Below are 15,533 nucleotides of genomic sequence, written 5' to 3' on the forward strand. Positions count from 1 at the left end.
TAGCCAATCAGGAGGTAGCACATATGTAGGACAGTACAGCTCCGTCTCGGCTCCTTTTTAATTATCTGACTCAATCACATTTAGATAGAATTACCAGTGGCAATGGCTTTTATTTTTTATTTTATGGCTTTATTGTTTTTTTATATATATATATATATATTGGCATTTCTTTGGTTCTTTTGCACCAGGTGGGGCACGTTTTTCCAATTTGCTGCTTCTAATCCATGGCATGAATGATGTGACGTGAATGCAGCATAACTGTAACAGCTGATTTCACACCTGTGGTAAACCTCCATGGCAAAGTGTTGATCCCCTTGGTCAACATGGTTTTACTCATGTTGCCCAAACCAGTCAATCAGGTCACATTATTTAGCATTTCTGTTAGAAAAGCTTCCACTGACCTTTGAATTGTAAACAGTTTCTATAGATAAAAAAAACAGAAACATTTAGGATTTGGCATCAGATCTCTTGTCATTGTCTGCATTGCTACAGTTGATGTTTTCTGTAGTGGTGATATAAAAGCATGTGGTTCATCATTAGTGCGCAGCCAGGTGCATCACAGGACAGTATTGCCCCCCCCCCCCCCCCCCCCCCCCCCGAACATCATGGTCTGAGGATTTAAGTGCGAACCCAAATGCCTGTAAATCTATCAGAGCTTCTGTGAAATAAATGGAGCATAAGCTGGAGCGTGAAAGACGTAACGCTAACAAACACACTCATCTGACCTTGTTCGTTTGTGTGTTATAACAAGCGTCACACACTGACACAGACGTTTTGTCCAGAGTGCTGTACAGTGGTCAAACACCCACACATAAAGCTATCAGTTGAGGTGATGTACAGCAATGACAGTGAGGTTCCCTCCCATTCACGCATTCATTAAAGGAACAATTCAACTTTTCTTGTTTTCTGTCTTCCCCGGAGACTTGAGAAAATGGATGTCAGTTTCATTGTAGTGCAGAGCGTGGCAGCTATTACACACTCTGCACCAGCAGAGGAGGTGTGACAGTCACGTAGACCCATGCAGCTGTAGAGATGCACGGCTCATAATTTGGGTTTGATTTGGCATAAAATTTATGTCATCCATTTATCAAACATGAATTAGCCGAAATGACTCCAACGCTGATCAAAAACCAACTAAACTGGATGAGATATAACAGGATTATTTAGCTGTAAATACCTCAGGTTAACCTGGATTATTTTAAAAATACACGGAGGACTTTGTAATGTTTAGCCTGGCTTATCACAAGGACCGGGAGCAGGACAAATCTTTAAATCTAGGCAAAAACATCTTCTGGTCTGATTTACCTGTTATGCCATTTAAATTTAGGTAAGTTTATATTTTACATTTAAGGTTTGTTTTGGTGTGTTTTTCCCCTTAACATGGAAGGATGTTTAAATGAAGAGAGTATAATATAGTATAATGCTGCAGCCAATCTGTGATGAACAAGGCTGAATATGTTCTGGACCCCTCTCTGTACTGGACACGTGGTTAAAACTAATATCATCTTCTCATCTGGCCCTGGAGAGACAGAACAAGAACATATGCTAAAATGTTGTATTGTTAGATTAATGTCACACACATTCACACACAGAGTTTCAGTTAGACATGGTGTCCATGCAATTAGACAGTGGTGACTGTCAGCAGGGAGCTGGGACACAGCATGTCATCCTGGTTGTCCAGCCTGGTCCCATGAGTCAGGAGCTCCTCTACTGTCGTCCAGTCATCCAACAGCTTTCTGTTCCTCATACGACTCAGCTTCCTCTGACTCAGCTCCAGCACCGTGTTGCACCTGCCTTCTGCAAAAGCTCTGACTCCATTGCTATCCAGTATGCCTCCATCATCGGCGGAGGCTCCACCTCCTCCTGCCACGGGTGCTCCTCTGCTGACGGCTTCTCGTACAGTCAATCCTCTGGCCTGCAGCTGTTGCAGCTGCAGCTGCTGCCTCTGCTCACGGGCTAAAAGAAATTGTTCCCTCCTCTCCGTTCGAGTCCAGTACCGACCCAGCAGCATGTCATTGCTGGTTTCCTCATCTGTGCTCATCCCACTGCGTTCATCCGCTAGCTGAGAGGCTCGATCTCTGAGCAGCTGGCTCCTGGAGACCCGTGCGGTTGCGATGGGTTTAGAGTTTGGATTAAGTTTTGACTGCATGCCAGAACTGGGGTTAGAGCTTAAACCTGCATTAATTTGTCCTTTGTTTGCATCCTGTCCAGCTGTAGCACAAGCCCCGGTGTGGCCTTCCAGCGTGCTGTAGAGGCCTCTGCCACCTCCACTTCCATGGGATTGTCGGCTGGCGGGTTTTGGCCAGGTGTCATTGACATCACCGGCCTGAGGAGGGTGGACAAGACTCTGGAGGTGCTGTTGCTCTCTGGCTCGGCTCCTCTCAAGCTCTTTCTGCCTTTCCCTTTCCATCTCCTCCTGAATTTGTGTCTCCCTCTCCCTCTCCCTTTCAATCTCTTTCTCTTTTTGCCTTTGCCTTTTTTGCTCCAGTTCCCTCTCTATCTCTCTGGTCCTTTCTGTCAACATTGGCTCAGGCATCAAGCTTCTTTCTTGTGAGTGCCACCAATCGTGATGCGTGATCTGGCTGCTGGAGTTGTTGTCATAGCATCGCTCGTGGTTGTTGGCACCTCTGATGTGCCCCAGAGGGGTGGCATGTTGTTGGGGTGAGAGGGCTATGCTTCCAGGGTGGGAAGCCATCACACCTCTCACTAGCTCACCTTCCTCTGGCAGGCCCGGCGGCAAGACGTTGTGTGGTGCAACCCCTCCACAGTGGTGCAGGGTTGCAGCGCAGTAAGATGGGGAAGCTGGGTGGCTGGCTCGTCGACGGTACTCTTGTGGAGGTGGCCGATGATGCAGCGTTCTGCTTCTCCTCAGCATCCCAACTGAGCTTGACCCCTGGTGGTGCTGCATGGGTACTAGCGGTCTCCGGTGGCTAGATGGAGTGCTGCAGGTTGAGAGGATGGGGCCTGCCATTCGTGGTACTGCAGCATGAGTATTGGAGGGGTTGAAAAGAGCTCCACTGCTGGAGCTGTGACGGTTCAGACAGGGTCGGTCAGCTTTATGGAACTGGACTGAGGAAACCCTGAAAATACAAATAGTTAAATCAAAATTTAAAATAAAAGTTTTAGGTCACACACAGTCCCTATAAATTCATGGGCTACATTTAAAAGGACATACTTTTGATAACACAAATGTTTGAAAACATTTGAATATAGCATTTAAAACTGCTCAGTTCTGTTTATTCTAGAAAACTGTGTTTTGAATAATGCTGATTGATTAAAGTGTGTTTTAAATTGTAATTTAAAGCAAAAATCCTCTTCATGGCTTTATACTCTTAAAGAGTAATTGAAGCATATTTCTTCCTTTGTCTATCATAGGTAATAAGAGTCACTTATTGTTACCATGGTTATTTTTTGTGTGTTGGCTTTCAGTTAGTTTGGTATCATTTGTGCACAGCTGAGTGCAACTGGTGTTATATAAGTGAGTAACATTAAAAGTAAGACTGGCTTAACTATGTGTGCCTATCTGACAGACCTTAGGGAAACCAGCCCCAGATAATAAAAATTTGATCTTCTAATTACCTGACTAGTCCACGGGATGGGAGGTCCATGACAGGCCCAGCACCTTCCTCCATCCCAATCTGCAGATGCTGACACTGAGGCTGCATTGTCAGCGCCTCAGGTATGGCCTCCAGCAGCTCACGGTGGCTCTTGGGGCAGCTGTCACGCCGCTCCTGCCTCTCGCACGGTTCGCCCTGATGTTGCAGCCTCGCATTGTACAGACGCATTCGTTTCTCCAGCAGCCTCTGGAAATGCCTGAACTCCCCAGTGCTTACGCTGTAGAAGCCTGAGTCGCTGAGCTCTGAGGAAATGAAGGACTCTGAGGAAGGAGAGCCACCTCCAAAACCCCCACACCCTCCTGGGGCGAGGGCACCATGTGAATGACAGTCCTCCAGGCCTCCCTCCTCGGTCTCCAGTCCTGAGAGGTCACCCTGGTGAAGGGAGCCATCTGTCCAGCCCAGACCACTGTCCAGCTCGTGGTGAAGGGGCAGGAAGCCCATTGGCTTCTCCAGCATAAAATCCTCATCGTCGGTCTAGGAAAACAGGCAGGGTCAGTCTCAGGGTCATTGGACCAACATACTGATCAAAACTAAAAATAGATGCATGTTTTATTTTTTACGTCTGTGCAGCATCTCGATAAAAACCTGAATACTGGCTGAATGTGTCTGTAGAAGGGAAATACTGAAGGTGAGCATCGTCTTTTATTCAGTTAGCGCCTGGTTTTAAAAGTTGCTGTGTGACTATTCAGTCAACATTGACGGCTAAAGATTAAGGGCGCCGGTATTTTTGTCATTTTCATTTTAAATCTCATGGAAAGACCAAAAGCAATCATGTATACCTGTCAGTACTTTCTAACTTCCTCACTCTGTCTTCCATTCTGTGTGCAATTTAACCAAAAGCTCATGGCTCATACTGAAGATGTGGATCTTTATGTTTCAATTAAAAAACAAAACAAATGAAAAAAACTCACTAACTACTGAAAATAGCAGGTCCCTGACAATGAAATACTATTGAAACAGGAAATACTTCCAGCAGCTAGTGTGTGCATTCATGGTAATGAGACAACGTGTCAGCCAGTCCAGCTGCGTGGCTTTATGAAGCTCCACGACTGAGCTAACTTAGCTGTGCCACTACTTACACAGACAGTATTAGCTGGTAGAACCAGTTCATTGATTTATCAAATTGGATTTGCACATAATAACATAAATGTATCACCAGGCATATATTTCAAACAATAAAATGAACATTTCAATAGAAAAGCAGATTTTTTTTTATACCTGACTATGGCAGGCATTGGGTTCTTCTAAGTTACTACTGCAGCATCCCATCAGGCAGTTGTGTCCCTTTGATCGACGGGCAGTTACTTCTAGATTCTGGGAGATGTTGGGTATGACAAAAGAAAATGAGAATGTGTACAAAAATTTGCTTCTTTGTTACTAATTGAAAGCATTTTTGGTCAAATTAGGCACTGAAGAATTGTATGCATCTTTGAAGTTTGGAGATTTACAAAGCCAGAAAAGTGCAACTGTAGAATCACAGCTATAATTCAGTGGCATAATTGGTAGATCATTTAATATTCCTTTCATGAACTTTGTCAGCCATGTCAGTTGATCCCCAGAGCAAACCAATAAACCACATAAGAGGAGCTACTGAGCTGTTTTTTTATGAAAATATCAAGCGACTGTGATAAATATCCTCAACAACAAGCGAGTGTTCTGATATGCTCGACTCTGTGTGTGTGTGTGTGTGTGTGTGTGTGTGTCTCTTAATGTCACCTGGCGGCCAATATCCACTGTGTCCCGTGGGGAACTAGACAGGTAGCTGTACCGTCCGCCATCACAGTGATCTTGTGGCAGAGACAGATGGTTGTAATAATGTCTGAAAGAGATGACAAGGGCGCAAAATTTAGAATCTTTTAAGGTGAAAAGTTTGGAATTATGCTGCCCTAAAAACTCCCACCACAGTAGGTAAGTGAAGATATTGTCACATGTGCAGTCAGTATGTTGAGTAACTTTCCAGCTGCAAAAACACTGATATACATTTGTGTCTGTTTCATTGTGTAGTCTGTTAATTTGAGTTCTAGCACTACTACTGGAATTTATTTATATGAATTTATTTCACACATTAAAAAAAATAGAATCATATAACCAGCAGTTCACTGATTTTAGCTAAAGGTATGAGTGAAAACTACAGACTGTATAAAAGATTAATGTGGCCACGATGACCACTGATTGGTGAAGTCTATTGTGACACCTCATTCGTCTTCCCATTGACTTACATACAAAAATTATCTGGGTTTTTTTGACAACCAGAGGATTCACCCTTTACAGGCTATTAGAATTAATGCACTTCCACATTGGTTTCATTTTTCTGACCTTTTTTTTGTGTGTGAACGTCAAAAATAGAATGATCGAATATTCCCTGCTTTCACTTTGAAAAACCAAGAAGCATCCTCTCTATAACCCTAAAACCACTAAAGTTTAGTGGATTCTAATAACTAGTAAAGTTTTTACAGATTTCATTAAAGCAGCACTCAATTTTGTGTACAGTTAAGCAATTTACAATCATCACTGCACAGGAATACAGTAGAGAAGTTCAAATAACCAGCACTGTAAGTAATTTATGATTTTTGTTTCCTTTTGAGCTTTTGGGACTTGGGATGATGTTTGTACAATTATGTTGATGTTATTTGTTTGTTTAGTGTATGGTATGGTCGTGACAAATGCATGATGGGTATTTCTTTTAAATCACTGTCAGACAAAGTGGGTTTACAGCTCTAAACAGAACATAACAAATCATCATTACCTGTGTTGGTAGGAGGGACTAGAAGTGTTAAGCCCCGCCCCCATTAGAGGGAGGGGTAGGTTGAGGTGCTTCAGGTCAAGGGGAAGGGGCTCCCAGGATCCCCTGTCTGCCTCGGTGCCGCACCTCCTCTGGCTCTTTATCTGCATGGTGATTGGACGCTGATTGGCTGCCAGGATCCGCAGAGCATCCCGTTGGCTCAGGTGTGCTAGACTCCGCCCACTCATCTGAGACAAGCAGTAAGAAGGGAACAAGATATTAGCAATGCCAAATCCATCTGAGACGTGTTTCTCAAGAATACACATGTAAGTCCATTTGCCCTAATATTCCTGCCTTCACCACCTAATCTAGAGACTTGAGACAGTAAGTGTCTCATTAAACTTTCACTGTATTTTTTTAATCTTGTCCAACTGTATGATTATAAATCAGCAAATCCGTATTAAGTATTTCAGTCATGTATTTTCCAAACCTTTTACCAAATAGAGCTCACAGGTGGGCTGGAGCTTATTCTAGGTGACACTGTGTGAATGAAGTCCATCACAAGGCTAACACAGGAAGAGAAAAGTAACAATTCCCACTCACATTCACAGGGACAACATGCAAACTTCACGCTGAAATCCACGCCAACCAACAGGTTAGAACAGAGAACTATAAAAGAACTACACAACAACTATAGAATTATAGTCTCCTATCTCATTGTACATCCTGTATAATGACAATAAAAGGCATTCTATTCTATTCTAGAAAATCTGCTACGTGGTTAGTAGTAAAAATACTAACCACTGTACGAGCTGGTGCTGATCATAAACGCGGGGGGAAAAATAAATATGCTCATAGCTTGAAGCATGACTGGAATTACTCTTTGCTCGGTTGGCCAGTCTAAAATATTTGTGTAACTTGTGTGTGATCTTTTTGCAGTGGTTTAATGCTCAGACTCCAAGATGCTCTCCGGCAAACGGACCTGTATTTTTTCATTGCCTATGACGGTCGGGCAGAACCAAACAAATCTCCACCCTGCAGACAGTTGGTTCTGTTAGTATGCGTCTTAATAAGGCTTTATTTTTTTCCGATAAACTAGAATACAAGTAACAGCTGCTACACGGAACAGTAGCTCTGGTTAATCCTTCACAGCCTGTGAAAACTGCAGGCCTTATGTGGCTCTGGCGGAACTTTGTCGAGTCTGAAAAATAAACCCTTGTGATTTTATCACAGATATGTGGCCTTAAGCTTAAAAGACACTAATGTGTAATTGGATGCCTGAGTTACAAACTGAGTGGGTGGTGTGGACTTTTTAAGATGTGGCTTCTTGCCTAATGACACGATGCAATTAATACACATTATGGGAAATGCAGAATGAGGTTCTACAAAGAAAAATTTAGGAAACCTCTAATCTAGGAATGCATTGTGGGAAAACTGCATTCATCAACACCACAATCAAATTTCTGCTTGCCCGCTGCCATTTTAACGGCGCTTCATATAGTCTATTTTTTTGCAGTGTGAACACACTACAGACCACAAACTGACTCAAATTTTCAATATTACGCAACTAGGTCACAAGACCCGCCGCCTGCAGACAGATGGTAGAGTTATTCCAGTATGACACCCAGACAGCTGAATTATGGCAATTTTAATGAAATATGACAAATATGGACACGGTGTCCACAGCTGCTCTAAAGGGTTAACACCTGGAAGCAAGATGAACATCATCCCGCTTCATGCACACACACACACACACACACACACGCACACACACACACACATGCAGCTCAGTGGCCATCAAATTAGACGCATGAACAGTATTGTTAACTCCAGCACATCACAACCATGAGTCACCCTCCTCTACATTCAACTACACACACACACACACACACACACACACACACGCACGCGTGCACACACACACACACACACACACACACACACACACACACACACAGCATGAGCTGAGAAGCACAAAATGGCACCTGTGTGTGTAGACAGAGGACAGCAGTAATCTTCAGGAGATGATGATGATGATGATGATGATGATGAACCACATTCTTGTACATAACATTAAAAATTCTACATATGGACAAATTCGATTTGATGCTGAAGAATTAGGTTTATCATCCATTTACAAACATGCACACACACACACACACACACACACACACACACACACACAAATGTAGTCCTGGATAAATTATGATGCCATTTAGTCTGCATATACAGACACGCACACACACACACATGCACACACACACACACACACACACACACACACACACACACACACACACACACACCCAAACCTGGACGTGAACAGAGCTCAATTCCATCCACTTAAACGAATCATCGTAAAACACACGCAGCATTATTTACAATAGTGAGGCAGGTCTTTGGCGGCTCACCGTTTGGTCACCCATCCATGGTCCAGAAAGCCAGCAGCCCATCGTCACAGCAACAGAGGACAGCTGCCTTGGCTCCTATGATAATCACCGATGCTGCTGCTTCCTTCAGCGGATCGTCTTCTTCTCCTCCTCCTCCTCCTCCTCCACCTCACGCTTTCTGTCTCTCCTCAGTGTGCCTTTTACTCTTGCTTTCTCCTCAGCATCAGTACACTCTCCACTGTCCTCTATTCTCTTCTATGTATCCCTCTTTCTATTTCTTCTATCCTTGCCCCTCCCCTTCTTTTACAGCTCCTGATTTTGGCATCCTGCACACACACACAGACACGCAAGCATGCAACCCTGCAAACACAAAATATGCGCAGGCTGACACGGTGCGTTTAGAGATGGAGAGGGAAACACGCAGTCACACTATGAGAATGGTGTCTGATTGGTGGCCTTTTATGGACCATCAGCCAATCAGAGGAAGCATTTTCCCTGTGGATGTCTTCCTCTGTGACTGAAACTCCTCAGCAAAGCCTCATGCAGAAGGCAGCCTCTACTGCAGCAACATACACGCAGTACCAGAGGACACACACTATCCAGACATCCATCTTTTTGCTGTTCATGCAGGATCCCCCAGTTGATGCATGCTGGGAGATGTAGTGAATACAGAGTACACCAGAGTGGTGATTCGCAAACAGGAGTGGTTGTACCGCAGGGGTACTTGTGCAGTTAACAGTGGATACATTAGCTCTACCTTGTACCTTTTCTCAGTTTATAAAACCATGAAGTACATATAAATGGCTAGATTGATTAGAATTATAAGATTTAAATGAATTGGTTTTAATAGCAATTGTAATAAATTTAAAAAGTTGGCAATTAGAAAAATGACAGATAAATTAGGAAATGAATAGAAAATAGTTGAACGTTTAGCTTAATGGTTTTGTGGCTGAAGCATGTAGATTCTGCCTTTAAATGGTCATGAATACAAAGTGTATATATATATATATATATATATATATATATATATATATATATTTGGAACGTGAGAGGTGGTGCTGATGAAGGGGTGCTGGAGCTCATCTGCAGTTTTTCATTTATAATCTTTTATTTTTTTGTAATCATTAACTTTAAGAATTAATCTGTAAGGCATAACATCTATCCTGTACCGACTGTCTACGGTTATAAGTTATTGTGTAAAGCCAGCTAATAATACAACACATTTTCACACAGTCTCTCAGGAAAGGCACTCATAGTGTCACACTCAGTTGTAGACACGAAAAGCATGACAAGTTGTTGCGTAACGAATGGAAAAAAATAGCGAGAGATTCGCACCCAGCGTACATTCACCACCTCCACATAATAACCAATCAAGTTGTGAAGTGGGTGCGAGTGTTAATTGTCATTTTAGGAAGTTACAGAAATGGTCAGAGACAGACAAGCTGAGAGAGGGGCTGTTTAGTGAAGAGCAAATATAAAGCTTTTTTCTGTGAGTTCACTTTGTGAGACTAAACCTGTATTGAACAGTCATAACTGGTGGTTTGTAGTATTGTAGGAGAGACCAACAACAACAACAACAACAACAACATAGTGATTTCACAGTTTCACAGAGCAGATCTGCAATAAACATAATAAAACTATGTTATTCATTTTAGAACTGAAATAGTCTTGCCTATTGCCAGCGCCAACTGTTTTTGTTTACTATACAGGATTGATGAAAGGTCAGGTATTTTTCCTTTATGGATGACGTGCAATACTGTGTTTGTGATTTCATAGGTTTTTGCATATTCGTCTCACTGGAATGTTTCAGATCAACAAACCAATTTTATTATTAGACAAAGATAACCGGAGTAAATACAAAATGTTTTTAAATCATGATTTCATTTATTAAGGGAAAAAAATGTCCAAAACTACCTGGCCCAGTGTGAAAAAGTAATTACCCCTTTTTTTTTCTCTCTTTTTTTTTTTTGTTTGTGCACATCTTCTATTACTTATATTATAAAATAATGAAGCATTGTATAAGCCAAAGATGGTTGTATTTTTGATATTCTGTCTGCTTCTCAGTAAAAATATTTGAAACAAAAGTTTAACTTTTTGGAAGGTTTATATGCCATTACATCTGGCTTGAACATCATGCCAACAGTCAGACATGGTGGTGATAGTGTGATGGTCTGAGGCTGCTTTGCTGCTTTAGGACGACTTGCCTTCAGGATTTTCTGCTTTCCACCAGAAAATCCCAAAGGAGAATGTCCAGCCATCAGTTCATGCCCTGAAGCTCCAACACAGTTGGGTTATGCAGCAGAACAAAACCCACCAGGGCACCAGGGCGGCTCAGGCCATGAGCAGGAGACCACAAATGCTGTTTGGCAATGCGGCCAGCACTGGATCGAGTCCTGACCATGTCGCCGTTTGCCGTGTCCTCCCCGAGTCTTCACTGTACATCTGTCAAAAAGGACCAAAAGTAAATCTTAAAAATCCAGCAAGTCCATCTCTGAATGGCTCAATAAAAAAAACCCAAATTATGTTTTTTCAGTGGCCTAGTCAAAGTCAAATTCGATTGATATGTTTTGAAAACCCTCCAATGTGGCTGAATAAAAACAAGTGTGCAAAGAAGAGTGGGCCAAAATTACTCCACAACTCCACAATGTGTTATCGCAAATGCTTGATTGTAGTTATTGTTGCCAAGGGTTGTACAACTAGTTACTGGGTTCAGGGAGCAATTACTTTTTCACACAGGGCCAGGTAGGTTTGGACAACTTTTTCCCCTTAATAAATGAAATCATCATTTAAAAACTGCATTTGTATTTTATTTTATTCATTTAAGTATGACAAATATGCAAAACACTAAGAATTCAAGAAGGGGGCAAATACATTTTCACGGCACTGTGTGTGATGTCTCACCTATGAGAAAATATGTAGGCTGACTACAAGGCAGAGCTTCTGGTGCTCATCAGGCTTTCATTGTTGTGCAACGTTATCACATCCAAATTCTCCTGCATGCGTGGAAAGTGTCTCAACCACTGCTGTTTGAGGGTGATGATAGATAAATGTTAGATAGGGTTAAAAAGTAAAGTCAATAATTCATCTCAAAATGTAGTGGATGCAGGTAAAATAAAGATTTTTTTAAAAATCTACCCTTTCTTCATTATGTGGTTTTCCTCAGCCTGCTTGTGTTCCTTTGCACTGCTATCCTTTACTACAGTTTACCTGTAAAATCTAAACATTTTATTATAAAAATCAGTGTGAATTTGAAAAATTATTGATTTTGGTCAGTCTTTATAATAAAGATAGACATCCCCCAGGGCTGAAAAATGAGGCCATAGCCAAAGTACTGCAAACCTTTCTAAAGACCAGCAGGGGGCGGCCCATCTGATAGCAAAAAGATTGCATACTGTGTAGGAATATCCCAATAGCCAGTCTCGATAGTGATGGGAGAAGGGAGCGGGAGTTCGACAGATGGATTGGGGCTGCATCTGCAGTGATGTGGACGCTGCACCCGTCTGTCATGGTGAAGAGTGAACTCAGTGTAAAAGCGAAGCTGTCAATTTACTGGTCGATCTATGTCCCTACCCTCACCTATGGTCACGAGCTTTGGGTAGTGACCGAAAGAATAAGATTGCGAATACAAGCGGCAGAAATGAGCTTCCTCCAAACGATGGCTGGCCTCTCTGTTAGAGATCGGGTGAGGAGTGCATCGAAAGGAGCCAGTTAAGGTGGTTCGGGCATCTGACTAGGATGCCTCCTGGGCGCCTCTTGGGTGAGGTGTTCCAGGCATGTTCTATTGGGAGGAGAACCTGGGGCCGACCCAGGACACGCTGGAGGGATAATATCTCATCTCTTGGCTAGCCTGGGAGCTAGTGAAGGTGGCTGGGCAGAGGGAAGCCCGGGCTTCTCTGCTTAGGCTCCTGCCCCCACGACCCTGCCCTGATAAACGGAAGAAAATGGCTGGATGGACTGTGTAGGAATCTCTGAGAAAATGACCATTATTTCTCATTTAATTTATGACCTCAGGAAGCACTTAAAGAGTTTGTTTTTTCAATCCCTAATGACATGCTAATACATCATGTTTATTTCTAAAATTATGGGCATATATACAGTAAAATGAACAATAAAGCAAGGTAAGCTTTAGGACATGACTGCTTTGAGACTGGCAAGTCTACTGCATGGGTGTGCACTGTCCTCAGGTTCTAAGTCAGAGCCACTCCTCATTCATGACCTCACAGTGGCTGTGTACATCTTTTCTTTACAGTCTACACCTGTTTGTCAAAAATATTGATACACTCAGATACTAGCAAGCAAGTAAAGATCATAATATTTAGATCTGGTGACTGTGCAGGCCATGGGAGATGTTCAACTTCACTTTCATGTTCATCAAACCAATCTTTCACCAGTCTTGCTGTGTGTATTGGTGCATTGTCATCCTGATACACGGCACCGCCTTCAGGATACAATGTTTGAACCACTGGATGCACATGGTCCTCCAGAATGGTTCGGTAGTCCTTGGCAGTGACGCGCCCATCTAGCACAAGTATTGGGCCAAGGGAATGCCGTGATATGGCAGCCCAAACCATCACTGATCCACCCCCATGCTTCACTCTGGGCATGCAACAGTCTGGGTGGTACGCTTCTTTGGGGCTTCTCCACACCGTAACTCTCCCGGATGTGGGGAAAATAGTAAAGGTGGACTCATCAGAGAACAATACATGTTTCATATTGTCCACACCCCAAGATTTGCGCTCCTTGCACCATTGAAACCGACGTTTGGCATTGGCACGAGTGACCAAAGGTTTGGCTATAGCAGCCCGGCCGTGTATATTGACCCTGTGGAGCTCCCGACGGACAGTTCTGGTGGAAACAGGAGAGTTGAGGTGCACATTTAATTCTGCCGTGATTTGGGCAGCCGTGGTTTTATGTTTTTTGGACACAATCCGGGTTAGCACCCGAACATCCCTTTCAGACAGCTTCCTCTTGCATCCACAGTTAATCCTGTTGGATGTGGTTTGTCCTTCTTGGTGGTATGCTGACATTACCCTGGATACCGTGGCTCTTGATACATCACAAAGACTTGCTGTCTTGGTCACAGATGCGCCAGCAAGACGTGCACCAACAATTTGTCCTCTTTTGAACTCTGGTATGTCGCCCATAATGTTGTGTGCATTGCAATATTTTGAGCAAAACTGTGCTCTTACCCTGCTAATTGGACCTTCACACTCTGCTCTTACTGGTGCAATGTGCAATTAATGAAGATTGGCCACCAGGCTGGTCCAATTTAGCCATGAAACCTCCCACACTAAAATGACAGGTGTTTCAGTTTCATTGTCCAACCCCTGTAGGTAGCCACTAGAAAACATTTTTTCAGTCCTTGTTTAGTAGTGCCTTTCACACATGAACCCCTTTAATCTGATGACAATTTAACAAGTCTGGTTACTTTTACTGAAGTCACAACAGCAGTCGTATTATACACACACCAGAAGTATGAATTAAAATAAATATTATCAGATTAACAAGCGCAGCATCAGCCTAAGGTAATTCCAGAAATATCTGTGTTGTTCTCCCTTCTAAGATTGTTATTTCATTATCTGTGATTTGTGACCTGTGAGCTGTTACGTGTAATGAAAATAAAATCCTTTTAGCAAACAATAAGACACCTTGAAGGAACTGGTGAAGAGAACATTATCAGTTTTTCTCCCAAATGCATACGGATAGATGAATATCCAGCAAAGCACTTCATATGCAGAATGTGATGAGAAGGAGCAATACAGGTCCCAAATTGACTGTCGTGTTACTCGCAGCTTGTGCTATAATAAAGTTAAATGATGCATCTGAATCTGTGAGAAGCCAGCAGAGTGTCCCTCGTGCTCACGATGATGCTCATCAATTACATTTTAAGTGGCAAAGTTGTAAAATCCATTAGGGGTGCAGCCTGAATGAGAGAGAAAACGTACACTGTTGCTCTCTCCTTCTTTCTCCTTTGTCAAAGTACCCAATTTTACGCACACCTGCAGCTCTTTCTTTAATTGTCACCCACGTCTGAATGTCAAAGCAAACAATGGATTGTACGTGTGCAGTGTCGAACAGCGAAGCCTGACAGGTGTGACAGTAAATAAGGTGGCGACATCCACTTAGTGAATGCTTAATTAAGTGTATTGAATTATCTCATTCTTGGAAGGAGAAACTCATACCTTAAACTTGGTGGGTGTGCATTACGAGGATCATCCTTCCCACCATAATGTGAACAGAACAAACAACTGGATTTCAAGAGGATGTTGCGGAAAAGAAAACACACAGTTACTCTTCTGCTCCGCAGTCACATGTACATGTACTGTATGTAGGCTTCACTTCATCTGATTCACTCTGCTTTGACTGTTTGGTTGTTATGGTAACCAGCTTGCCTGCCAAGTATATGCGTGTGTGCATTTATGTTGCTTTGTTAATTTACAGAATTATCTTTTTAAAATGTGAGGAGCTGACTCTGTGCTGATGAGACCTGCAGTGGTGCTGAGTGCTGGTGTCACTGGCATCACTGTGGCAGTGCAAATGTTGGTGATGATTGCGTGTGTGCCTTTGTGTGTGTGTGTGTGTGTGTGTGTGTGTGTGTGTGTGTGCGTGTCATGGTGCTGCTGCTGCTGCTCATGGGATGAAGGGTACATCTGGATGCTTGTCGCTGAGCTCTGCCATTTTTGTACTGAAGTATGGAGGCGGAAAGAGAAAGAGGCAGCGAGAGAGTGAGCATGTGTCAGAGTTAGACATGCACACACACAGTAGAGCCTCAGCTGCGACGCACAGACCTGTCTGTGTCTAAAA

The 15,533-nt window shown here is 42.9% G+C and overlaps 1 protein-coding gene across 1 annotated transcript; it reads right to left on the reverse strand.

Moving 5' to 3' along the window:
* Positions 1–620: 620 nt before the first annotated feature.
* On the reverse strand, positions 621–9,082 carry LOC115780574 (uncharacterized). The gene is made up of 6 exons (XM_030729840.1): positions 8,751–9,082; positions 6,364–6,587; positions 5,334–5,436; positions 4,836–4,931; positions 3,580–4,091; positions 621–3,080 (listed from the first exon to the last, which is right to left on the reverse strand). Exons 1-6 carry the CDS (start codon positions 8,790–8,792, stop codon positions 1,622–1,624), a joined length of 2,436 nt encoding a protein of 811 aa, XP_030585700.1. The 5' UTR covers positions 8,793–9,082; the 3' UTR covers positions 621–1,621.
* Between the last annotated feature and the right edge of the window lie 6,451 nt (positions 9,083–15,533).

Source organism: Archocentrus centrarchus, chromosome 5 (assembly GCF_007364275.1).
Source record: "Archocentrus centrarchus isolate MPI-CPG fArcCen1 chromosome 5, fArcCen1, whole genome shotgun sequence".
NCBI classification, from domain to species: Eukaryota; Metazoa; Chordata; class Actinopteri; order Cichliformes; family Cichlidae; genus Archocentrus; species Archocentrus centrarchus.